Here is a 26812-nt window from a genome sequence, read left to right on the forward strand (position 1 = left end):
TTTCTTACAACCACAGAGCTAAGTAACCCACTGCTGGAAGCGTTAAAAAATTTTGTGTATACAGGTCTCCTTTATACCCCTACTCTGCAGAAGTACGAGAGAAAAGGACTGATAGCTATTTGCCCTCGAGCTCTCTTTTTTTCATAAGGCTACAGTACCAAGGATCCCCGCTTATAATAAGCAGTCTGTCTTGTACATGCCTATTCGCTATGTAATTTTTTCGGAGGGGATAAGAAAATCGATCCAAACGCCCATGGTGGCAAGAATATTATCATAAATAAATACTTTTATTTGAGTGAAAAATGGTGGTTTCGATTAATATATGTATAAGTGTGTCTGTAAAGCAATATGCAATAGTTAAAATTTCTTGTTTACTTGAGAAAAATATTGTCACAATATAAATTTGTTCACACAGGAAATCTATCGAAATAAGGGTAAAATAGATCGCAAAAAGTTTTTCATCTTAGATAAAAGCTACGTGAACTTTACAAAAATGAAAACGAGATGAAATAAAGAAAAAAAAGAAAATGCAACAGAATTGTTAACGTATTGTTATTATACATCAATTGAGTACTAGCTTGTTTCTAAAAAGCTTTTAAAAAAACCAAAGCAGAACAAAAAAGATTTTAGTTTCCATTTTAAAAATGATGTACTAAAAAGAATGAGTCAAAGATTAGCCAATGAGGCAATCAGTTTTGATTTCTGAATAAATATTGTTGTACAATACGGACTACTTAGAAAGTGATTAATATTTTCATAGGTTACTAATGGAAAAGCCCGAATTAAGAGAAAAAAATACAAGTACTGCTTTACATTTGATAGAAGAAATAATTTATTTTTTATGTTTAAAAAAAAGAAACAATTAGCCAAAAATGATGTGACTCCCAGATATTCAAGGATATGATTTATTTTACTTTCTTGATTTGATAACGTTTTCTTACTACACAATTTTATTTCTTCGCTTAACAACACACAAAGTGCACATAACGCGTATATGTGAGCAGTACATAAAAACGGTGTTGCCGTACATATCTCAATAATAACGTTTAGCAAGCAAGTTACTATTATTGCTCTGCGTAAGCATTCGTATCACAGAGGCTGATCAACTAAATTTTTATTGGGTTATATTTCACGGGTAAAACAAAGAAAAATAACTTTATTCATCGAGAGAGAAAGAGAGAGAGAGAGAGAGTTTAAATGCAATATTTGATTTGCTTTAGTTTGACATACTCATTTTTCTTTTCCTACACAGAATTCAATTTCAATGAGTCAATTTACTTCTCAGGGATAAAGTAACGAAGACAGATATCAAAATATGTACGAGGCTGGTTAGTTAGCAAGAATAGCTTAGAGAGTACTAAAAAAAGCTTCTTCAGCCAATCAAAATAGAGTATTTCAGAACAGAAGAACTATCTGTATATGCAGTGCCATGGTTGAAAGATGTAAGTACACTCTAAACAAAAAGACCAAATTTGGGTGGTAGAAAGACAAAATTTTCAGGTATGAAAGAAAAAAAGTGTGATACTTATACTTTTTAAAAGAATAAAATTCTGTTTTTCTACTTTACAAAGAAGGAATGATGCATTATTTTCTTTTAAACTGATTGAATTTGTGAATTTAGTCTTATAGGCTGAATAAATCTGCAACTTTAGACATAATAAATACTAAATCGATGGCTATATTCTTTTTTAAAAGACAAATTACCCAATTTCGTCTTTCGAAAAGTAGAAATTTAAATTTCCCTTTTGTAAACGACTAAACTTTTTGATTTACTAAAATAAAAGTTTATCTTTTTGACTTTAATCAACATATACATGCGTGTAGAGATGTCAAAAGTCATAATATAATGGAAAATAAAAAATTGGAAAAAACGCATTTTTCAATAATTTGGGAACTTTTTACTCAAATACTGTGGGGTTTAAGTATGTACATTCCAAAAAGGTTTGTGTTTCAAATGTGCCAAAAAATATGAAAATATCTATTTTAGACTAGAAAATTTTTTTAACTAATTCGCTTAAAACAAATTTGTTTAAACAACACATGACCATATTTTGGTCTGGCAACATGCACTTATTTATGTACAGTAACACATTTTGAAATGAGATGGCTTCAAAAAATTTTATCCGTAAAACTTTTCCTGTTCAATTTCTGATTGGCCCTAGACTAAAACACTGTTTTAAAAAAAGCTGCTGTAATATTAGCCATTTAAGCAAATTCTAGAAACTTTTTAATTAAAGGCAAAAAAAATAAAACTCCTTAAATTTTAGAGCACACTCATGAAATTTGGTGTAAAATTTTGTCATAAAGTCTGGAGTCAAGTAAGCTTAAATTCATTTTTTTATATTAAATGCTTCAAAAGTTATAAACGATTTTTTTAACAAAAATAAAAATCTTGGATTTTGTTTCAAAATTTTTTTGTGTTATTTTAAGAAGAAAAAGTCTTTTGAAATTTTTTCCTTAAACGCTTCAAACTAAAGTTGTGAATTTCTTAGTTTTACATAATCATATAAGTAAATGGAGATATAACTATGCTATTCGGAAAATTACTACAAATGTAGACACTATAAAGATGAGTGTAATAAGTAAAATAGAAACAAATTTTTTTAACTGTAGTAAGGGACATGCAGTGCAATAAACGTTTAAATTAGATAATTTGAAGTGTCAAAAATATAACAAAAATAAACAGCTTCTTTAAAATTCCTTTACTAACTATGTGTAATTTTTGCTGAAATTTTTTTGAACAATGTAACAAGGTTCACTTCTTATCTTCCATTTGTTCTGTAATTTTTTCACTTTCTTCTATACTAATTATATTATCTTTTAATTTTGGACACTACCAACTATAACATTTCCTAGAAACTACATTACCAACTTCATCTTATTTTAAAATTAAAACTTATCAACTGATATTGCAGGATGAGCTGCTACGAAACATTTGCCGCTCAGTCCTTTTCTATTGGGGCTAGCTATTTATTAATGATGTAAGAATACGAATAACAATTAACCTAATTTATAAAGCATATTCATCACAAGAAATGAGCATGTAGTCCTAGAATTAATAACAAAATTGATTAATTATTATTGTTTTATAAGACCTACTAAATGAGTCACAAATTTTTGTGAAACACATAAAATAATAAACGTTAATTATTTAGTTTTTACTATTTTGAATGAAAAGTTTTTTTAGAGCATTTACGATAAAATAATTTTGTTTTTTTTCGATTGCAAAACACTTTTAATTATATTTAACAAGATCTAAAACTTTTACGATTAATAATCTAGCATAATATCTTTTTGTTATTTGCGTTGGCAATAATTAATTTTTCAATAAATTTTCAAAGATAATCGGGATAACATTTAAAAATAAAACCTTTTTTTACTATTTTACAATTTCTGTAGTTTTACAATTTTTCTGAAAGACGTATAGATACAAGAAATTAAATTTTAATACTTGCAAGTGTCCTAATCTTTTATTGGTTCTGTAAACGAGCTTAAAAGAATAATTGAAAGTATAAATGATTTTTTTTTGTTTTCTATTTAAACTTTCACATCCTAACCAATGCACTGATTAAAAATTTACCAGAATCGTATAATTTGTTTGAGATGCAATTGCTTAAGTAAATACAAAAACGTTTTAAGTTTGGTTTAGACTATTTTTTTTAAATAATTCAGCCAATTTAAGGAACAAAAAATCTCTAATATGATTTTTCATTGTTGCTGTCAGAAAAAGTTAGAAATTTTCTAAACGTACTACGGGGCTGCGCCCCCTGCGTGCTCTGCGCGCTAACCCCCGGAATTTAATGAAACCTTTATTTTTTATATTTTTAAATAAAAATAAAATAATTATTGCTTTGTTGTAACACGCAATATTATAATTTTTATTAACTTACAAAGTTAAATGACTTTTCACTGATTTTTCAAAATTTCATTTTTAAATCTATCCACGCCTGATCAGTCTCAGCCAATCACACAACAAATAAACAGGCTTTATCACGTGACCCATCATTTTTTAAAGATAGGAATATATGTATAAAATTTGAAATAAAAGTACTGTTTACTCTAAATAATAAAACCAATTTTTTTGACGTGTTGCATATGTTGGATCCATTTAGCAACTTCGCTATATGTTCGTTGCATTGAACTTAGTTATGAACAATGCTTTTTATAACGTTCTTATGAAAATTTGTGATGTGCTAGTAAAACTACTGATTTTTTAAAATCATGTTCATAATCTTTTTTTTTAAATTATGATTTTATTTCTGGCTTATGTAACAGAACACCTTTAATTCCAATGCACAAATTACTTTGTTTTTAAATGTCATTTAACGGAAAGTTGTTGTATTAGTGATTTAACAAATGCTCCAAACATGGCATGACAAAATATAAAAAAAATGTTTTTAATAAAAATGTAGGGACACTACTTCGAAACTCCGGCATTTTATTTCTAATTAGAAGCACACCCAAAATCATAAAATTGTTTCAAAAAGTATATTAAAAGTTACCCCTGTGCAAAACTGCAAGTCATTTAGAACTATAATCAAAATTTCTGAGATTTGCTCATATTTCCAAAAATGTTTTCACATTGATCAGTACAATTTAATGTATAAAAACTATAGTCCTAATAAATTTAAAATCATCTAGTACAACTAAATAGTTTTTATATGATTAATCTTCCAGACGTGATGCAATATGTTGCAAAATTTAAAGTAAAACAAATAATTATAAGAAAAGTAAGAAAATTCTATAATTGGAAATGTCATCACAATATTTTTGAGTTGTTGAGCTTGTTTAATGTTTTGTGAGCTGACTATTTACTCACAGATACTTAAATTGAAGCTTTATTACTAAAAACGTTGTAATACTGTTTCCAATTACAGAAATATAGGTAAATCAAATTTTTCTTTAAGTAGTGATTTTTAAATTAATAATTTCTTACTTTTTTTCTAATTTTTTTTTTTTACTTGAAGTTTTGTACATTTTATTATATCTGAAAGAGCAATCATATAAAAATTATTTGGTTGTATTAGCAAATTTCAATTTTATAGTGACTTTACATGTAGTTACTTGGATTAACTTTTAATTTTCAGAGTGAAAATATTTTTGAGCTCATTTCTAAATATCAAAGTAGCTTTCTCTAAACAGTGTTTTACAATAAATTTATCATTTTTTACTTTTTAAAAGTATTAAATACTTTACTCGCATATATACACTATAAAATATGTTATTTACGTCACATACGATTATATTGTTACTAAATATGTCATAAAATGAACAATATCATCCATCATAAAGACTAAATTGAGCTATCTTTAATTGTACTGACTACAAGACAAAATTTTATCATTTAGAAAAATCAAATTCATATATGAATTGATAGATTCTATCTTTAGAAACTCCCAAAACATGGAATTGATTCTTTTAAAAAGACTAAATCAACTTTTATTCTTTTGTAAAGTATAAGAAACAAAATTTCATCTTTTAGAAAGAAGAAATTTGTTATTTTTTGTCTTTTTAAACTTACAAATTATTCGAGTTAATCTTTTGCAAAAGCTAAACTGATATTTGTTCTTTTGTAAAGTATAAACAACAAAATTTTGTCTTTTAAAAAGACCGAATCATATCGTTTCGTATTGTAGAGTAGAAATTTTATGATTTAGTTTTTTAAAAGTCGAAATCGATTAATTTCGTCTTTCTACCGTCTAAATTTGGTCTTTTGGTTTAGAGTGTACATACATACTTTCTATTGTTCATCAGAAGCTCTTCTTTTCAGTACTCTCTGAGCTGAGCTTGACAACTCCCGAGCCCCATTTCTATGCAAAATTAGGCAATAAAAAAATATAGGTTTCTGTTTATAAACCAATCCATACAAACAGCAATATTTGGCTAGGAACCAAAAGTATGATAAAATAGTAGAAAATCATCAGTCAGCTATAAATAAAACACTGGGTAAGATTAGGCTTGGACAGTCGTAAGAAATAAAATACATAAATAAAATTAAGAGCAGTTGTAGCTTAGTAAGAAAATCTTATTGAGCTAATTTAATGGAGTAATTTTTTCATTCCACGTCAAGTCAGCGTTTTAAAAGATCAATCTTGCTAGAATTTTGTTTTAAACTTCACGCCTTGAGAAGCAGGGAGACAACCACCTCAGAAAATCGAAGATAAGGTCTAAAAAGGAACACATAGGATGACATAAGTATCGGAAGATAAAGAAATACGTTACTAGTTAGACTTTTAGCATCAATACCCATCAGACAGAGATAGTAGAGGGTGTCCATAAAAATCGCTCAAATTATGTGCGGGTTAAAACAATAAAATAAGAAAAAAAAGTTTTTATAAATTCGAAGGGCTTTGATCCCCTCAACGTTCGCAGATATCTTCTCACAGTCCTCCATGTAAAAACTAATGACATTAACTGGTTTTATATCGACAAAAAAAGATATGTATCTGAAATTTGTAATCCTTATGTAACAATTGGTATGATTATTTGATAAATTGATATTTGTATCGGTTTCTGATTATTAAAAAATTGATAATTTTACCAGTTACTCATGAACAAAGTCGGATAAAAACAGTCAGCAGAAATACAAAAGAAAAGAAAATGTATGGGTACATTCATACAATCAGAGGTTTTATGATAAACATTTAGTGACTATTCCAATCTGTCTTGTGTTAAGAACTTTGATTTTATTACTTCAAAACAGTGTTAAGTTAGTTTTATGACTGGCATACAAACTGTTTTGTGTCAGCAAGGCTCCATTAAACAAAAAATCCTCTAAAAAAAAAAGTAGCCTGTAATCACGAGAGGGAACGGAAAGTTTCTCAGGGTGACTTCAGGATCCCTGGACTCGTAGTCGTATTTAGTTACGAGTGCTGAGTAGTGATCCCAGCTGAGCCACGAAGCTATTGAACTCGTTCTCGAGTTCATTAAGTCAAGTGGGTAGTAAGACCCCAGTTGATTAATATAACAACTGTGTGGTGGCCTCAGTGCCGGCTGAGTGGTACAGACGGAGTTTCTTCTTTTTAAATTTTTCGCTAAAATTGTACAGTAAATTTTTTCTCATGAATCTGGGCCTCTCATCTATCCGAATGTATTTGTCTGTTGTTTCTTCTTACGCTGTGCCTCCGTTTTTTTCTAGAATCGTGATTGGTTATTTGAGTTGAGTTAATTAGACTGTTGCGAAGATCACCCACGATTAACAAGTTTTATTAGGAATAATTAATTAATCCAAAATACTTTTTCCTTTAGTTGAAATAATCAATGGGAATTATTAAAAATTATTGCGTTGAATTCAAAAGGATACAAATTCCAGATAAGTAATTTTGTTAAGTGAAGTTGAATTTTAGTTATAAGTTGTTTATTTGCGACTACAGTATATTGTCGCCAAATTGCATAATCGAATTGTTATGAATTTTGTCCCACGGAGCAGTTTCACTATGACAAAGAGTGCGATATTTATGGTTCCAAGAACTTAGTCTTAAGGGAATAATCCCAGAAAATATTATATTAAATTATTTTCGTTTTTGAAATTCGATTTGTTTTTACAAGCTTCACACTCCAACGGTTCTCATTCGAGTTTGTTTCTTGTAAGATCTTAGATTTATTAATAAAGTACAGTTTTTCTTACCCGACATCTTTTATTATATACTAGCACCAATTTTTTTACGTCCTAATTACAAAAACACACGTATATTTCTATTATTGGTTAAAGCATTTGGAAGCCAACTGTCTCACGGTGGCAAATGGTAAGTCCCCATTATAAGTGTCGACCCCGCCACTTTTTCTCGTCATAAAAAACAAGAACTTGCATGGTACCCCTGGTGAGACAGAAGTATTCAGGTACCCGCGATTGGTAGATCATAGAGTCAATTATTTGTTCTTTCTGCCATGACTACGCGTTCGTCACCTACCTTTTCTCTAGATAACAATGTTGTTTCTGAGCCCATCCATAGGAGGACACGCACAAAATTTACAAAAAAATTAGTAAAACGAGTACCCAATCAACTCGTATTCTGAGATCTGATGACAGCAAACTTGCAATATTTTCTAAACAATTTGTCAGTCTTCGTACCTTTTTATTGTAGATTTGTTGGTAGTATTTTTTAAAATGTTTCTATCTAAAGATGATTTACGGTACGGTTCTTGTTAGCAGTTCCAGCCATTAATGGTCTAACTGCTGCAAATCGAAAACGTACACTTATTCGAAGTGCACAATCAAACATAGACAAAATAAATGATTTGTCAGCACATACCTCACACTTATGTTTATGACAGTATCAATTACTAACAATGGCAAGATGTATCAAGCTATTACTACTAAGTTCAGTTTCCTATTCCTAATAAGTATCAAAATTTGTCACTAATTATTGCTAGTTAGTTGCCAAATTCAAAATTTCGTCTTTCTAGTCAGTTCATAATATATCTACATGGTGCCAGTCTCATTTCAAGCTAGCACAGCACTTTGCGTATGGTCTTGTAGGAGCGGCATGGAACAAACTTACAAGCACCCAAATTTGTCAATAAACTTTCTCTGAAAGAAAACACTATTGCTGATTTTATTGCGAGCCCAGCGTCCAGTGATTAACGTCCTCGAAGACATTAAAATATCACTATAATCTGCATACCTCTTCGTAGGAGCGACGGGAAGTAAACTCACAGGCATCAATTTTTTTCGCTAAAAGATGACGCTATTGCTAATTTTGTCGCGAGTCTTGATTCCAGCTGGCTAGCGATAAAGTCTTTGAATACGACGAGCTAGCACCACACTTATCATATTTCCTCGTAGGGCAATGGTTTAAGCCTACAAGCAGCAACCCTACACGCCCATGTTAACAAATATGTATAGATATACAAAAAGCATGGTGTGTAGAGTTGCCGCATATAGACTTGGACCCTTGCCCCTCGTAGGAGCGGCTTCGAGCAAGTACTTAGGCATCGAAATTTGACACTTATTCATCGCTGAACAATAACAGCCATAAATGTGTATGTTTTCAAAGGAATGGTTAAACTCTAAACTGTATCAATCATCCAACTTTTGTATGTCACGTATCAGTAAATAATGATGTTTTTTCTACAAAATGCTTTTTAAATATAATGACTGAAATACTGAAATAACTTTTTGTGTTTAAAATTTTAAGAAAACAATCCTTCACACGATAAGTTCTGAGTGCCATTTTTTAATTCAAATTTAATGTACAAGGATAATAATATTAAAAAATGGTTTTAAAAAAAAATTTTTATACTTGTTTCTAATAATAAAATTTTTTTCAGACCTGCGTCATTTAAACTCAACTAAACAGTGATTAATTGTAATTTCATCTTGATCTAAGTCATTATTAGTCTTCCAATAGTAAACCTTTCTAAATTACTCATAAAAGATTTTTTTTTTTTCGTTCAATTTCTAATTTATCTTATACACTTGCTGTTACTTCAGAAGTAAAGTTAGAATTCAACATACAAAGTTTACAAACACACAATTGTCCAGACTAATAAAAAAAATTAACTACTAAACGAAAAACAATCAGCAATACGTTACTAAACTGCTTAGCAGTATTTCATGATAATAACATCCACAAAAAAAATACAAAAAAAAAACGATTTCTCAGTATTGTCTGTTACAAAAATTAGTACGTAATGCGTAAATATTCTATTTAAAGTATTGTAGTAAGAAAGCTGATAATTATAAGAGTTAGAAAAAAGTAAGAAATCTATTTTTTAGTATTAAATAAATAAAATTTTAGTTGAGTATTTCTGACTATGCATACTGATTGATTTTTATGTTAATTAATATATTAACAAAAATAGGATTCCTACGGATGTTGCTAGCTTGCCTTAAAAATTGTTTCCTACCTCGAGCATTTTTCTTAACATTTGGACGGATACTGCACCTTTGGTAGAAAAACAGTGTTCATCTCAAAAGCACCATCCAATCGGGGTTACTTTACGGTCTCTCTGGCAAAAAAATAGCCCAAGTAGCAATAGTGTTTATGTGACAAAAACGACTCTGTTTATTAAAACGTACTAAAAACTATACACTTTAACTATCACCAACGCTTGCTCACCCCTAACTTTTTTTATGAAACTATATTGCAAAATATTGAGTTAATTCTTGCCAATGCTCGGTTACCAAATAATAAATTGTTTTTTATCAAAGAATGCTCAGAAATAGTTTGTTACGTGTCACCGATAATTGCTTGCTATTTAATTTATTTTTATAATAATAAATAAGGAAAACAAGTTTAAATAATCATTGATAATTATTTCTCACTACAAAAATTAATACGTAATAAACACAACCGATGAACAGTTTGATTTTAACAACCGACTCCAACTCACCCAGCACATTATTTTTTATCTCACAATACTGATAAACGGCTGGGTTGAAAAAAATGAAATATATACAAGAGTTTTAAAAATTGCATTGTTTTTTTAATTTTTATGAAATATTTTAACTTTATTTTCAAAATAATAATCAATATATGAGTTTGATAAAATGTTTCAAAATTGTTATTAGCTCGTGTATCACATAAATATAATAAAATTTGGATCAATATTAGACGCAAGTCGTAGAAATCTGTTTTTAATTGAAAAGGAAGACACTAAAGCATGAGTGATTAAAGAATAAAATAATGATCGGAGCACGATCGAATACCATTTAAATATCTACATGAATGTATACGAATGTTATAATAAAGCACCTAAAAATAGGATTGGGTTGCATAAGGTAAAATCTTTCAAATTTCTAAACGCAACTTGTCTCAATTCATAGTACCCAAAAACTAGAAAGAAGGTTGGGAAGTATAAATAAAAGATGCAGATAATGGTTGTATACATTTTTCTTGATAATCTGAAATATATTGAGCGTGTATAAATTTTTGGAATACTTTCTGTAGTTTACATTGAAAAAATTACAAAAATAATAATAATGTGATTATCATATGAAACGTAACTTTATGTCGTTCACATGGACTTAATTTGTTGGAAGCTGCAAAACTACTAAAAAAACCTTACCTACAAATGAAATATTATTGAACGATTTAGCAGTAAATTTGAAAGTGATATTAAAGTGCATTTAAAACAATACCAACGTTAAACGTAAAAAATCATTAAGTTTGTTGGGTTGCCAGAGGAGGTACGCAGTAATAAATACCAAGCTACACAGGCTTGGGGCTCCCCTTCCTCTTCTCTCTGAATGATACTGCTGAAATTCTTTAACATAAAAAATAAGGCACGAGTTTTTTTAGATACCATGTAATTTATAATTTACGATTCAAGTTGCAATTCACTTCCAGTTAAATTACAATTGAATACTATTTAAATCACACAAATCTAAAAAATCTGAAGCTAAGTTTCATGTAATTACAAATACGTAAAAAAACCAAGACTAAATAAATACTTACCCAATACAGTAGTATGTGATACAGTAGAAACTTAAATAATATTTTTAAAAAACTCATTTAATTTCACAACTTCACGTAGACTCTATGGGGTTCAGTAGTTAAATTGTATTCAAACTGTCACTTGAATAAATCAAAACTTTTTAAAACCAGTTCAAAAATGTCTCCTACATCAAAATAAGCTTATTAGAAAAAAATAAACAACTTAAAGAAAAAAATCCCAAGAACCTCTTTGAAAACAGTTACATTGAATAAAATTTAATTAATGACCTCCATAAAAGCCTATATAAAATTGTTAAAGAAAATAAATTTTTTCTCAAAAATACGAGTGGTAAAAATATTAAAATAATTCGTACGTACGTTTAATGTTAAGAAAAAAAAAAAAAAAAAAACCAATTTTTGTTTAGTATTACCTGATGTTTAGTGGTACCTAAAGGCATTGATGGACTACATCGAAGTAGCGATTTAGAGACTAAAAAATGTGTTTCATTAAATTGTTACTCACTCTTATTATAAGGGCTGTCAAAACTTTTGAATAAGCATACCTACTTTCTCCAGTTTTAAATACATGGTTTTAATTTTATATTACCTATAAAAGACAAAATTATTTTAATTATACCATGCACTGTTCTGTTTATGTTGACAGTGATAACAAAACCTTTTTATAGTAAGACGTATATTTTATTCTATTGCTTAATGATATTCAACATTTACTTTATCAGAAGCAAATATTTTTATACAATAATTACTCAACTAACTAGAGCACTACTTCTCTCGCAGCTTTCTACGTTGTCTACAAGGGTGTATATTGACAGAGTTCCAATCCCACTATTAACAGACAATTTGCTGTATGCAAGCCGTTGGGTTAATAAAGAATGAGTGCAAAGCCTATGGTCAGAGAAAATTGCAGACTTGCCAGATTTTTGAGGACTTAATGCACTATGGATCATCTATTATTGTGTTTTTTAACCACTTTGAGTTGTCAGAGATAGTAATAATTATAACTATCATGAACGTGAGCTTTACAGTATGACTGACGGTAATGCATTACCTTAAATACGCTTACGTTGTTTGGTCGTAGTTTACAAACTCATCTAACTCCTTGTCAATTGTGTAAAGTTATGGCATTGATGATATTTTTTTGGTTTTTACAAAAAATCCACTTGAAAAAAATAGGGTGCATCACATAAGATACACCGTAGAAATAAAAACTTCGAAAGTAATCAAAATATGTGTGAATCAACACAGAGAACGAAAGTTTGTAAATAAACAAATAAGGGTTTGGAAGTTATGGATGTTTATAAGCATGTTCATTATAATGTGTGCTCCGGAATGTATATAGTACTTATACTGTGGCTATAAAGGTCCATAGTATTAGGCTAAGCGCACTAATGTAATCAAAAATAAAATTTCTTATTTAGATTGCACACATGCGAGCATAAATGAAAATTCTTATTTCTATTCTATCAATCAATCTTTCCGTTAGAGATTTTGAGTTTTTGAAATAATTTGAAAGGTTATGTTTGAGAAAAAGCACAAAGAACATATTTTACTCATTTATAATTACTTTGCAAATATGCTTTGATTTTTCCTGAAATTGTTTACGTTGATTTTATACAGAAATATTGAAAACACTGAAACTTAAGGTTATGTTTTCACATAAGTTAACACCTCTCTATTTGTGCACCGCAATGATTAATGTTCTTTAGAAGACCCGTACAAATCGTTATTTTTGGTGTGTCTTGCTTCCTTTCTAATTCCTAATCTCAGCACATAATCACCTGAGAATTCAGCCTTATAGTACTTTAAATTGTGTTGATTGAGACAGCTTAGAGGTAATAAAAATAAAAATTACAGATTTTTACTTTTAATAAAGCAACTTGTGCGATTTTTGGGCGAGACTGTTGGAATCCCGTGTGATTTTGGGCCATTTCAGGAGCTTTTTGTGACGTTAAAAATGTAAATAAATTAAGTTTAGCAAAAAATAAGTGGAAAATTTTACTGTCTGCACATTTGCTCAATGTAGCTCCGACAAGAAGATATGTTCGATGTAGAACTAGTTAGACGTCTTCGAATACGTTAATCACTGGACAGTTGGACGTTGGGTTTGTAATAAAAGCAGCAATAGTGCTATCTTTCAGCGACAAATTAGCGAAAAATTTTGGTGCCTGTAAGTTTGCTTCACACCACTCTTACGAGGAAATATGCTGAGTGATGTGCTAACTTGATATCAGACTAGCACTATATCTATTTGTTATAAACTGACTAGAGCGACAAATTTTTGAATTTGGCAACTAATTAGCAAATAATGAAAGACAAATTAGGGTGCTTATTAGGAACAGGAAATTAAAATTAGTAGTAGTAGTAGCTTGTTATACCTAATAAGAATAGATTAAATAAAAGTGGTTTGCCTTATTATTTAAATTTTTTTCTCTATCATTTTTTATCGCAGACTAGAGGTAATTTCATTAATGAATAAATAAAGTTTTGCAACATAAAGAATATAAATAAAGATGGTTCAGTTAATAATCAGCAAAATTTACGAATAGGTTGGTTACTTGCAGAGATTTGTATTTCTTACCATAATTTTATAAAATGTAGATAAAAAATGCGAAATAGTACTTTTTGAAAAAAAAATTTGTCATCTCCAGGTTTTAGAAAAAACGATGAATGAATCGTTTATTTTACATGACTTACAAATGTAGTTTTAATATTTCATTAAAATCATTTAAATAATGTAGTAGAAATATGTGATCAGAGTTTTCACATCTCAATTGTAGTTAATACCGTTAATCATGAAAAAATAAGAGTTTTATGTCATAAAATATCCACTCATCGAATCATTGATGGTATAATTTGTTAATTTTCATAAAAAAAGCTCAGACTAATGTCAAATGTTATCTACATTATATAAACTTTGAAAATGAGTTATCGATATTTAACTGACTCGGTATTCGTTAAAAATTTTTACTAGACTTGAAGCATAGCAACATCTTTGAATTTTTGAACGTACATTATACTCGGAACTATTTTTAATATGTAAGTAAATTCTGCTCCACTAATAATATTCAACATAAAAAAATAACAAGAAAAAACAAAGAATTAATTAAAATTTTACATCATCTTAATGGTAAAGGAACTATGAGGGATATTGGAGATCCAGAGGTTTGATTCTCACGTGATTTATGGACTCCTCCCCATGAAGTTCAACGAAACAACTACTTGAAAACAGCTTCTTTAAAACTTTTGCTTCTATCGTTGGATTAGAATATTTACCGAAGTATTTTGCCATTGTAAGATCATTTTCTTCAAATTTTTTGAATCGCTCATCAATGTTATTCATTACCTGATTTTCCTGATTTTGTTTAATACAGCATTTAACATCTAGTTGTACTCAATGTAAAGAAATTCCTAATTTATAGTTAAACAATTATGTGATAAGTGTTTAACCGTTGTGCAATGCTTTGTAGTTATATAATCAGATAAAAGTCTATAAATCGCTGTTTGTACACCAACTCTTTTAGTATTTACTACATAGCTTTTACATTCCATTGTAATGTTTTAAGAAAAGTTTTTGCTACCCCATTTTTAGCCCGTAAATTTGGTGCCAAAAAATCCTAAATTTATTAAATAAGTCTGAAATTCTTCACTCTTAAGACGTGTCTCAGAATTCGTAACTACGTGACGAGACAGTCCGTGAATAAAATTTTTTTTTTAATTAATCAACTGTCACGCTTACAGACATACTTTTTACAATGAATGTATTTGTCCGCTTAGAACGTGCATCTAATAACGAAAAATATGTAAGACTCATGTAAGCTCCCATATAATTAGTGAGTAATTTTCGCTGAGAGTGACCGGGCCACCACAAAACTAATCTTGCTAGAGATTTCATTTTAATAATGCTCAAGTGGCACTTGCCTAATTGTTTAACAATTTACACAAGGATATTTCGTAGTGAAATCACGTCACCTATACATTAAACAACCACGATCAATTGATACATCGTTTTTAAGACACAATTGATTGCACTCAGCGTTATTTCTTTTTCTGGTCCAAAACTTTTATGGAGTGGTCTGCTTCTCGTTCTTGAAATAAATTTATGTGCACATACATAGTCATGAAATCGCGATACTCCGAAAGTTTTGGCAGCTGCCTCTTTATCCATTTACTATTTGCACTTCATCAAGCTGTTTTAAAGTTAACGTTACTAGCATTTCATCGCCTGAATAATGTTGGCTTAAATATGCTAAAAACCTTTGCGACAGTGTATCAAATGTCAAAATAAGTGGTAATTGCGGATTATGATGTTTTTTTACGTGCTTTATTCCAAGAAAATTTCTTGTTTCCATAAAATTCGATTAATGCCACAAGTTTTTCTGCACACTTATTTATGAACTCTTCTTAATAATTTAGTCTACCACAAATAACTTTAAATCATCATTATCCACGGGCCGACTTGTTCCATACATCGCGTGATGTTTATGTGGGTCAATTTTTATTTAAGAACGACTACTTCCAGAACCCAATTAAATTATCTAATATTTAAAAAATTTCCACTTTTTCCCACTTACTTCAATCAATTTTTCTCAGACTATTTAAATTTACCGATTGCTTATCCGTTGTTTCACCCGTTAAAACTATGTTATCCACAACAATAGCTACTCCAGGAATGCTCTTTGTGATCTCCATATGTAGCTGAAAAATTACTGGGCCTGGACTTATTCTCAAAGACATGTATTTACATTTTAACCATCGCATGTGCGTGTTAGCTGTAAGCAACATCTGATGTGAACTTGTTCATATGCTTCGTTTAGATATATTTTCGAATACCTTATGTTTGTCTGCTACCAGGCTACTGCATAATCAAAATTCAAAGCTGCATGCCTTATTTTAATTAATTGAATATTTTAACTAACTGTAAAACTGGCACCCATGCATATACTACCATTTGATTTAAGCACAAGCACTACTGGAGTAGCAGTTTCAGAGTGCTCAATCACTTCGATCTATCCTTAGGCCGATCTTCCTTGTCGATTCAACTTATTTACAATTCGCTTTTTTAACGCCATTCATACTATTTGCGCAAGCAAATATTTTGGCTTACTAACTTTTTCTAACTCCAATTGAATTTCACCTGTTACAAATATCCCCTACCCATACATACCAATTCGTGGTTTTTTTAAAGTACTTTTCAGTTTCTCGTTCACTTCAATTTTCAAAACAATCGCATGAAATTTTAAATAATAAAATAAAAGCTATCAATCCCACTCAATGACCCTACATCAGTAGACACACAAATTTCGTCTGCTTCGACTTTTACTTGCCATACCTACTGGTTTATACAGTGATAAATGAGCGTGGTATCCGATTCAAACATTTTAATTATAAAAAAACTTTTTCATATACGTTAACGGTACTACAGTTACCACAACAAAAGAATAAATTTTCATAAAAAATTAAGGGGTATTTATTTTTACTGTTAAATATTGAGCTTGAACTCATGTTTTCTCAGGCACATATGATTGTAAATAATAAATTTTGTTTAATCTGATTTACAAAACAAATGTATTATTTCGCGTGTTACACTATCTGTACCGCTGTCTTTGTTTGCAGAAACTACATAACTAACTGTCACATTCTTTTTATTACTCACGCACGCGCTTTTAATAGTTAACGTAGTTAAATAACTAGAACGCTTACAAATATTACACGAATACTGGCGATAACAACATTCTGGCGAAAAATGGTTCACTTTATCACAGTCACAATTTCTTGAAGCTTCGCTTGCTATTGCTGCTGGTCAGTATCTTCCTCGTTGTGATAATTTTACCCCTAGTATTATAAGTGTGATTGAATTCGTAGAATATCCTTGATTACCTCTGCCTCTACGTCTAGAATGTCTGCCTTTGCTGTATTTTTCTTAAGTTAAATATTTACTTTATGTACTTTACTATAATCCGTAGAACTTCATTTGCATTGTAATTTCTTTGCTTCTACATGTGCTGCTTCGCAAGCCAACCATTTTTTTACTTTCATCACCATCGTTGGACTTTCCATTTTCACAGGTTTCATTTTAATTTCTTTACTTTGCAGTCCTCTAATTGACTGAATTGACAGGATTTTGTTTTGTACACTTAATATAATGCTTCAGGTTTTAGGCGGTTTTTTATTAGCGTAACAAGCTCAGAATATTTTTTGCGAGGCTTGCAAACTCGATCAATTTTATCAAAAGTATTGAAAATTACTTCACTCAAAAAATGTTTCTTATTTTTTTCTTAGCCTGTATGTTATCGGTGATGGAACATTGATCCAACCTATCAATAAACTATTTCAAGTTGTTTTTTTTACTTCAAAATCCAGTAACAAGCGGTACGAATTTTTTATGTAACACTTTTTTTGTCAATGCACACTTTTATAATGTTTTCTCTACTAAAGTATCTATCATGTTCCCATTACCTCACTCATTTTATTTTCAATTTTACTGTCTTATGTTAACTGTGTAGCAAAATATCAAAATCATCTGCTGAATATCACAAAGATAATCGACAGCGTAGTATAAATAACACGGACAAAAGTAATTCTGAAGAATTTAAAGAATAAAAATATAAATTGTAGCAAAAAACTTCACAACTTACAAGAAGCAGAAAAAAGCTTATATATAGTTACAAAAGATGATGAGGCTAAATCTAGATTCTCTCATAATCGACAGCAGACTAAAGCAACAGTTTCATTATTGGAAGAATTCAAAAAGCTGTTTTTAAATTTCTTTTAAACCCAAGTGATTAAATTTTGCAATTCATGTTAAATATTAATGCATTTAGGATATTTACATCTGGAAAAAACAGCATGTAATTGCCATAAAATATTGGCATCACTTTTATCAAATTTAAAAAAAAATACATTATCCATGCTGAATTAAGTCTTATTCGTATTACGTTTTTTAAATCACAAAAAATGACATACTAGAAAAAGAAGATTAGTTTGCATGTTATTAAAATTCACTAGCGATCAAGAGGTTGGGAAGCAGAGCACGCAAGGAGGCGGAGCTCTAGTAGCATATGTAGGAAATGGTGGGACACTGTAGGTCACTTTACGTTTTAGAGCTTATTAATTAAAAAAAAAAATCTTTTTTTAGAACTTTAGAACCCCTTACAATCTCAAAATCATACATGCACAGCTTAGAAGCTATTATAGCTAAGTATGTGGTTTATCGGTAAAGAAACATAGGATACCGGCCTGCTGGAGTTCAGAATTTATCGATTAAAAAATACAGACCTCCAGTTTATCTTTAGTGTAGAAGTTTGAGGTGTAACGGTTAAAAGAATACAGACTTCTGGCTTACTTGAGGTTCAAGAGATTATGGTAAATCGGTTAAAAAATACAGGCTTCTGGTTTGCCTGGCGCTTGGTAGTTAAACGTTTATCGGCTAAGAAGTAGAGACTTCCAGTCTGTCTGAAGTTTAGAAGTTTAGAGGTGCATCAGATAAAAAGTACAGATTTACAGCCAGTATGAGGTTTATCAGTTAAAAACACAGGCTTCTGGGATGTCTGCAGCGTAGGAGTTTCAAAATTGTTGGTTCAAAAATATGGGCCTAAGCTTGTCTAGGGTTTTAGAAATATTGTATACATTAGTTAAGAAAAAAATGGGCTACATGTTTATTCAGGATTCAGGAGTTGGAGGTTTATTGGTAATAAACGACAGGCCTCCAGTCTGTCAGAGGCTTTGGAGTTTCAAGTTGATTTGTTTAAAAATGCCAGTTTTGACATTCAGAGCTTCGAAGTTTTGAGTTTGTTAGTAAAATAAGAAGACAGCTTAATGTTTGTCTAATTTTCAAGAGTTTGAAGTAGTATGGTTTTATAGTGAAGCATATTTCGAAATCCTAAAAACTGGCATCTTCAGCATAATTTCGTCCACTACGTTCGATCTGCCATTTTGAATATCCATAATTTGATGACGGATTGGTAATAACTAATCTCAAAAACTTTTTACACCATTCTTCGTCATCAAATTAAAATTTTTTGGACTATTTCGTCTAACATATTGGATCTGCTTTTTTGAATTTTCAAAACCTGATGATAGATTTGCAATCAGCCACCTCTAAAACCCCTAAACTTTGTACGAAATTGAACTACTCAAAATGTGTATTTCTTGATTTTTTCTAGGTGTACATTACCATACCCTTATGAGTGAAATTGATGAAATTGCTGAAACTTTAGTCATAAATTTTATGAATAAAAATTTATTTTCATTTGTGATTTTCTAATTTAGTATTTAATAATAACGAAAAAAAAAATGGTTTTCATCCCCTAGAAAACACGAGATGCAATCCATACTACTTATACAAGTGTGAATTTTTTGTTCTTTGCTCTAGAAATAATCTTTATTTTGTTTTGTAAAAAAATTTAATGTTAAAGCTGACATACGTTTAAAATATTTGGTTTTACTCTGCAACATATCGAAATTTCATTTAACTTGGCATCTAGTAACTTCATTACTTTCTTTGCCAGTATAGAGAATAAATTATTTCAAGTTTTACTATTTTACTTTAAAGGAACATTTTTTAAATTTATTTTTAAAAACTTATGTATGCATATGTGTCAGTTCTCTATAAATTACTTGCAGATTATTTAGCTGTTTCTAAATTACTTTTTTCTTAAGGAAGAACAAAAATAATTCATACTAAATAAAATGATGTCCATGAAAAAAGATAAATTAAATCTGTAGAGTACTTACAGTAATATTGTCTAAATTTAAATGTTGTGCATGTCCTTGCTCTTGAATATCTGCGCATAGCTGCCGTACTTTTTCTCTATTTTTTAATAACTCTGCATGACTTAAACCACAATCATTTAGAGCATTTTTGTGGCTAGCATCAGATTCGAGCAGACTTAACATTAGTTCAAGACAATCTCTGTCTAAATCCATGGCAAGTCGATCTTGACTTAAGACAAACATAACTGTTGCGGTACACAGTGCAAGACTCTGAAATTTAAAGGTAATATAAACCATGTTAGTTAAAAATAAGAATATAACAAGTTTTACTCATTAATTAGTATTACAAGTCAAGTGGTATCTACAAAATAATATTTTATTACATAAAAATTCATACAGTCATTATTTACTATTCATTTTCAGCAGGCATAAATAGGCAACCAATAATAATTATAACATGGTTTATATAACATAAATAATTACTTAAAATTAAATAACAGTGTTTTTTATCATCTCATTTTAATACATGAATTAAATAAACAGTTAGGTAATTTTAATTTCATCATCTGGTATATTAAAACATACAGTAATAAACCCAAACAGGTGAAAATTTGTTTAGATTAGATGCAAGCTCTACTTTATTTCCTGCAACTCAAGCATGCACTTCAGAACGTACTCATGTAAAATTTAATAAAAGATGGGGTAGAATGGAAAAAAGGCTGTTTTACAATAGAACTATATATTTATTTTAAGCTATCAAGGACATTTGGCTAGCACCCAGCTACATGATGCGCCTGTCATTGAAATAATTATTATTTAGTTTTACAAGTCATGTTTGTATATTACATGTGCCATAATGCGTTAGTTACTAAAATTAAGTTTCAAAAAGACTCTTAATTAAAAGTATTACATCGGAATGGATAAAATTATTGAGATTTGAATGTCATGCCACCTTTTATGTTCATTCTAACTGTTAGCAGTATCGTTAAGTGATAATGAGAGTTTTAACAAGTGCACTTTACACTGCACTTTTAACTTTGTCCTTTTTAAGATTTTTATCCAATCAAACTTTCTCCAAGACTATTACTTGTTAAATTATTTCGGAAAAAAGTGAAGTAAGATTAATCCGTAAGTAAACACAAAAACACACACATACCTATAACTAGGATTTCTGCTCCTTATTGCAACCAACCCTCGCGCCAACCACCCACTGCTTTACATTAACATGAGAGTTATAGAAATTAACTCAATCAAGTTTTATTTCCTGGTGAGAGTTTTTATTCATAAATGATATTCTGACTTACCAAATGTAAACGTTGCCTGGATTTTTATATCTAAAAAAGCACCATGAGATATTCTACTTAAGAATAACGTTTGTTTCAAAAAAAAAGGGCCCAAAACGAAGGTGTTAAATTCAATTTTTAAGAAGTAAGATATTTTATTAATTTCTAACTTTTCGCAAGTCATTACGTTTGCTCCAATATAATATTTCATTAATTTTGTTACTTTTAATTTTGTTACATAACATAAGCTATCTACTTAACTTAAATTACCAAGTAACATTTCTACTGCTTCAATTTTCGAATTTATTTTGTAAGGTAAAAGCCTTTACGAATAATATTAAAATTTTGTAATTAATATTAATATGATTATTGCATTGCACTGCAAGCAAGCTTTTTAAAGTATACTAACTGAACACTAGTTTAAAGTTATTTTGCATACAGATACATGACATCTATAAGGAGCATCAGTATTTATTCGTCAACAAACCAGGCAGCTGAAACCAGTCAGCAAATGAGGTAAAAGTCGTAATATAGGCAGTCTATGTCGCAGGTTTATCAAGCCACCAGAGCTTGGAACTCAAAAACAGTCCTCAATAGTTACAATGGTTGAACTCTTTCAGGATAGATCTACATCACCATTAAAACAATGTCTACACCAGGCTCCAGGAGGCAGTGCGACACCAAATAGCAAAGTGCCCACTACATCCGGCTTTTGGTATGGTAGTATTAGAGAGAGACAGATAGAGATTTAATAGATTATTTTAACAAAATTTATTAATGCCAAGGATGATAGACTTTACTAAGACATAAATTTTCCCACTTTGTTACCTATGTCTCTCTAGTTTAAGGCAGAAAATATTTGCAGGACGTTGCCTTAAATGAGGAGAGCAAGTCTCTCAGTCTGATAGGTAATGGAATTGAATTTTTTAATTTTAATGGCATGTAGACAAAGAAATAAGACAAATACATTTAAAGAAGCCCGTAACATACTATAATCAAACTGAGGGGGCGCTCAGGTCAACGCAAGGGTTGATTTCACGAATACATCCACTCGTAATAACTATCAGCGAGTTATTTATTTTAATGATATACATATATTCCGCATCGCGAGTTATTTTCTACAACCTGCAAATGCATTGAGCAACAAATTTTGGAGTGAAAACCCAAATGTAGTTCAGGATCTTGAAAGGTCTTTTTCTTACAGTGATGTTAACTACAAATTATTTAAAAAAGATATTACGTTGTTGCCATCATATTTTGTTAACAACAAAGCTTAACTATGTCAATTAGAAGTCGATGTTATTTAGAATAAAACGATTAACATGCGTTCTAAAAACGGTAATTTATTATACCCAAATTGAAAAATGTTGGTCTACGCTATTTTTACTTAACCGCACGCTGGTGCTGAGCCAGAAAATTTTTTTTCTTATTTTTACCGACGTCAAGCCAAAAAAACAAAAAAAAAAAATAATAATAATAATAATAATAAAAGGAAACGGATATATTGGATCCGGTTTGTTTGATTCGGTCTTGTTTTTCTATCAGTGGTACAACTGCATTAAATTTTGAAGAAACAAAAGATTACCTTAATTCATTGAATTCAAAAATATATAAACATAAACTTAATATCACTCCAAAACATAAGCCTCAAAGTAAATAATATTGTAAATATTCTAACTAACATCTGTTTTTTGTTTTATTCGTTTGCTTTTTTATGCACGAAATAATCAGTATTATGTTCATCAATGCAGTATTACAAACATCCTCATTAGCTAATCATGTATAGATGTACTGCTTAAATAATTTATGTATGTATTTTAATTGTCCGAGTCAATAACGTAAATATAATTTTATTGTACAGTCTGATTGAGCTTATTAATACTTACATTTTTCAATATACATCAGTATTTCATCTGTTGCGTTCAAAGTTTTTTTTAACATTAACTAATTACTCTTTGAATTGATACAGGCATAATAACGAGTGGAATAAGCCTACGTGAAAAACCGTTAGAAGAAAAAATTGAGAGCTGTAGTAATCATCAAATCATAAACAATTCTTTCAATTCAATCTAATTAATTCTCTTAAAGTTTTTTAGTCATTACAATAATAACATAATTTTTTCTTAAAAATGAAAAAAAAATTGCACCGAGATATTGAGCGCAAGGTGGTATGAAAACAGGATGATTCTTTATTTATTTATTTCTAAAAAAAAAAATTTGTCAATAATAGAGTAATCGTTTTATACTTAATATATGAGCAATAATAAAAACCGTGAATAGTAATTCAATATTAATTTGCAGCATTGAAATAAAACAAAAAAAAAATGTTAAGTATGAGTAGTAACAAGAAAAAAAAAATGTTCCTCGATAGCGTCTCTTGAACCTGAGTTGGTGAGATTTAACGGGCGGGCGAAAGAGTTTGTTCACTTAACTACCACAGCTACAGGTCCATTATAGCATTAGATTGTATTTAAGCTGTAAAAGTGGGTGCACAAGGAAAGGAAAACAAGGATGCACAAAATTCAAATCGGACCACAAATACATAGCCACTTTCTCTCTCTACGTGAACATGTACCTACTTGACCCTACTAACAATCCACGGTCATTTTTGACAAGTATGTAACCTGACAATTGGTATTGGTATTTTGATTTCTAGGACACTCTTTCAGATTTTGCTATATAACCGACCTTTTTTGCTTTCAACTTTTTTTGACCTAACCGCACGGTGTGTGAGTCTTTCGTGCGGTCCCCTTGCAAAGTTTCTCTCAGACGACTCAGTCATTTATCTTGCTGGATACTATTTACAGGGTGCAGCCATTATCTCAAGCAAATTATAAAGTTAAATTAATTATAAATTCTCAGAAATTATAAGATTTAATGGAAAGATATTTTCCAATAAACTATGTAATTCACTGTACGAACCTTTTTATGATCAACAAAGACTTTATCCAGTGAGCTGGCCACGTGTTGAGATTCCTTCGAAAAGGAAGCTCCTGGAGGTTCAGACATCACCAAAAAAAATCAACTATTAATTTTAAAATTCGTATAAGTGGTGTTTTGGCATCCTGGGTACTCATCCCATCGAAATTTTGAACCCACGACCCCTCGAGTATCTCCGGCTAGGAGGCTAGCATGCTAACCACTAAGCCATCGAAGCTCTTTGTAACTTGATAAAGTTAAAAGCAAAGAACACTACTCTTGTTGGCCAAATTTCAGAGACGTACAAAATATTAATCCAGTGTTCATTAATAAAATCTTGGATATCGTTTAAATGCTCACGTACAAAGTTTGCATTTAATCAAGCGACCAGAATTTATCTACAGGTAGACAAGGCAAACGCATTTGATTGTTCACATAGTAGTCGTAGTAAGCCGTACAAATATAGACATATACATGTAGAGATTAAGCTCCAGGACTTAGTTGCTCTGGTAAGAAAATTTTGCGATAAAAAATAGTAGTTTTCCTACGAGTTTGAAAAGTCTTTGTTTGCGAACCGAGAGGTTTGCGGCCCGAGCCGAAGGCGAGGTCCGTAACGAGGTTCGTAAAGCATTTTCGAACGAGTATCGGAAAACTGCTTTTTTGCCCGAGGAAGTACCAGCCTCCCAAAACCACCCAAGGGCGGAAAAAAAATTTTTTTAACTGTATATTTTTCGTAAGTTTTTAATCTTTACTACTTCAAAAAATCTCTTTTTGTACGGGAGAAAATGCGTATTAACAGCTCTTTAGGGCTAATGATTATTTTATGGCATAAAGAACGCAAGGTACCCGTGACGTTACTTTTCAGCATAATTATATTTTTTTCACTTCTTACAGCTTATTATTTGACCGAATAAACTGTAAGGATTCCGAACAAATATGTTTTTAACAAGAAAATTTTTTTCTGAGAAATGTCAGGAATAGATGTAAAATTTTCAACGTTTCACATTATATATCAACACACTACGGTATTACATTTAATAGGTCTCAGGCGGGAAGCTGCTAGTTGTCTATATTACCTACAGTGAATTTTTGTGAACACACTGTGTCATTTTCGCTTTCTTGCACCAGATACGACATGGGAATTGGGGACCAAGCAAACGAGCGCCTGAAGCCAGTCAACACTTTGAAAGAGAGAACGAATAAAATAATAAACGTAATTGTGAAATAATGTTAAAATCTGTATTGATTGATTTAAATATAAATTAATTAAAATGGGCGAAAAACATTGTGTGCAAGATTGTAAAAATGACGAATTATTATTTAGTGTACCAAAAAGTGAAAAAAGTTTGCTTCCATCACGGAGCAAGGTTATTTAAGAAGCTTGTAGAGTTATTCTAAAAAAAAAAGTTAAATTTGTAATAAGCATTTCACTGAAAACAAAATTTATGTCAAAAATATGGCAAAGTAATTTTCCAAGTAAAGGTACCACTTAATCTTTTATTCTACATTAAATAATGGCATTTTAAACAAAGCAAAGAATACCAGACATTATCAATATAATTAAAAATTTAGTTTACTAGTTACTATTTATAAGTTTTATTTTAATTATTTTACCATACAGCATATTGTATTTCATGAATAAATTTTTTTTAAGCAAACGACCTACTAGTATGTTTGATACATAAATGCGAAGAGTCTTTACTGCGCTGGGCATACACAGAGCTATCTATTCGACCCTTTACTCATTAACAAAGCATAGATGTAATTAGGCTTTTAGCTCTCGCCTTATTTTTTTCAGCAGCGCAAAAGTCGCAGGGTAAAGCATCTCATACATACAAATAGTACATTGTCATATTTCGACTCAGGAAAAAGCACATTGAATTTTAAATTACCAAAAGACCTTATGTTTGAAATAAAAAATCTTGCACTACGCTAACTTTAAATGTAACTGTGAGTTTATGAACGTTTTGTCCGTCCTTATTGGCCACACCATCTACCTGATTGCTATTGAGCTACCAGTAGTGTGCAATGACTAATAAGGATTGTAGATTAAGCAAAACAAGAAAGCTGTTTATGATACTGTGATATCTTGTATTGATAAATAAAAATGAGCCAATGATCTTAAGCTCATGCCAGGACTCAGTATTATGTTGCATATTTTTGACCTACTCAAGTGTGGCGCACAAGTCCACTTTCTGCTTTTCGTTGCGATGAATTAACCTCGTACGTATGCTCACATAATTATCGAGTTGCTTATTTTTTTTTTTAGTTCAGTGGCCAACACTTTTAATCAGTTTATATAACTATGAGCTACTCTCTCACTCTCCTCTTACATGGAGTCCAACCATACCAACTTTTTCAGACTCTCCTCCCACCAGGCTAACACACAAACAGCAACTAATTCAGGTTGCTTAAAACTTATGATTGGATTTATGGCATCGGAAATATCGTCAGGGACTATTCTAGCTTAATATTAAGTCATCGTATGAATTGTTTCTC

The 26812-nt window shown here is 30.3% G+C and overlaps 1 protein-coding gene across 2 annotated transcripts in view; it reads right to left on the minus strand.

Moving 5' to 3' along the window:
• Nucleotides 1-26812, minus strand: part of wapl (cohesin release factor wings apart-like) — a 436770-nt gene that overhangs the window by 241635 nt on the left and 168323 nt on the right. For both annotated transcript variants that reach the window (XM_089596620.1, XM_089596619.1), the window contains exon 4: nucleotides 20133-20381. In XM_089596620.1, the coding sequence (XP_089452746.1) occupies nucleotides 20133-20381 (249 nt within the window). The remainder of the gene's footprint in view (nucleotides 1-20132; nucleotides 20382-26812) is intronic.

Source organism: Copidosoma floridanum, unplaced genomic scaffold (genome assembly GCF_036245765.1).
Source record: "Copidosoma floridanum isolate Cflo_tuat_1 unplaced genomic scaffold, Cflo_Japanese_pri ptg000030l, whole genome shotgun sequence".
Classification (NCBI taxonomy): Eukaryota; Metazoa; Arthropoda; class Insecta; order Hymenoptera; family Encyrtidae; genus Copidosoma; species Copidosoma floridanum.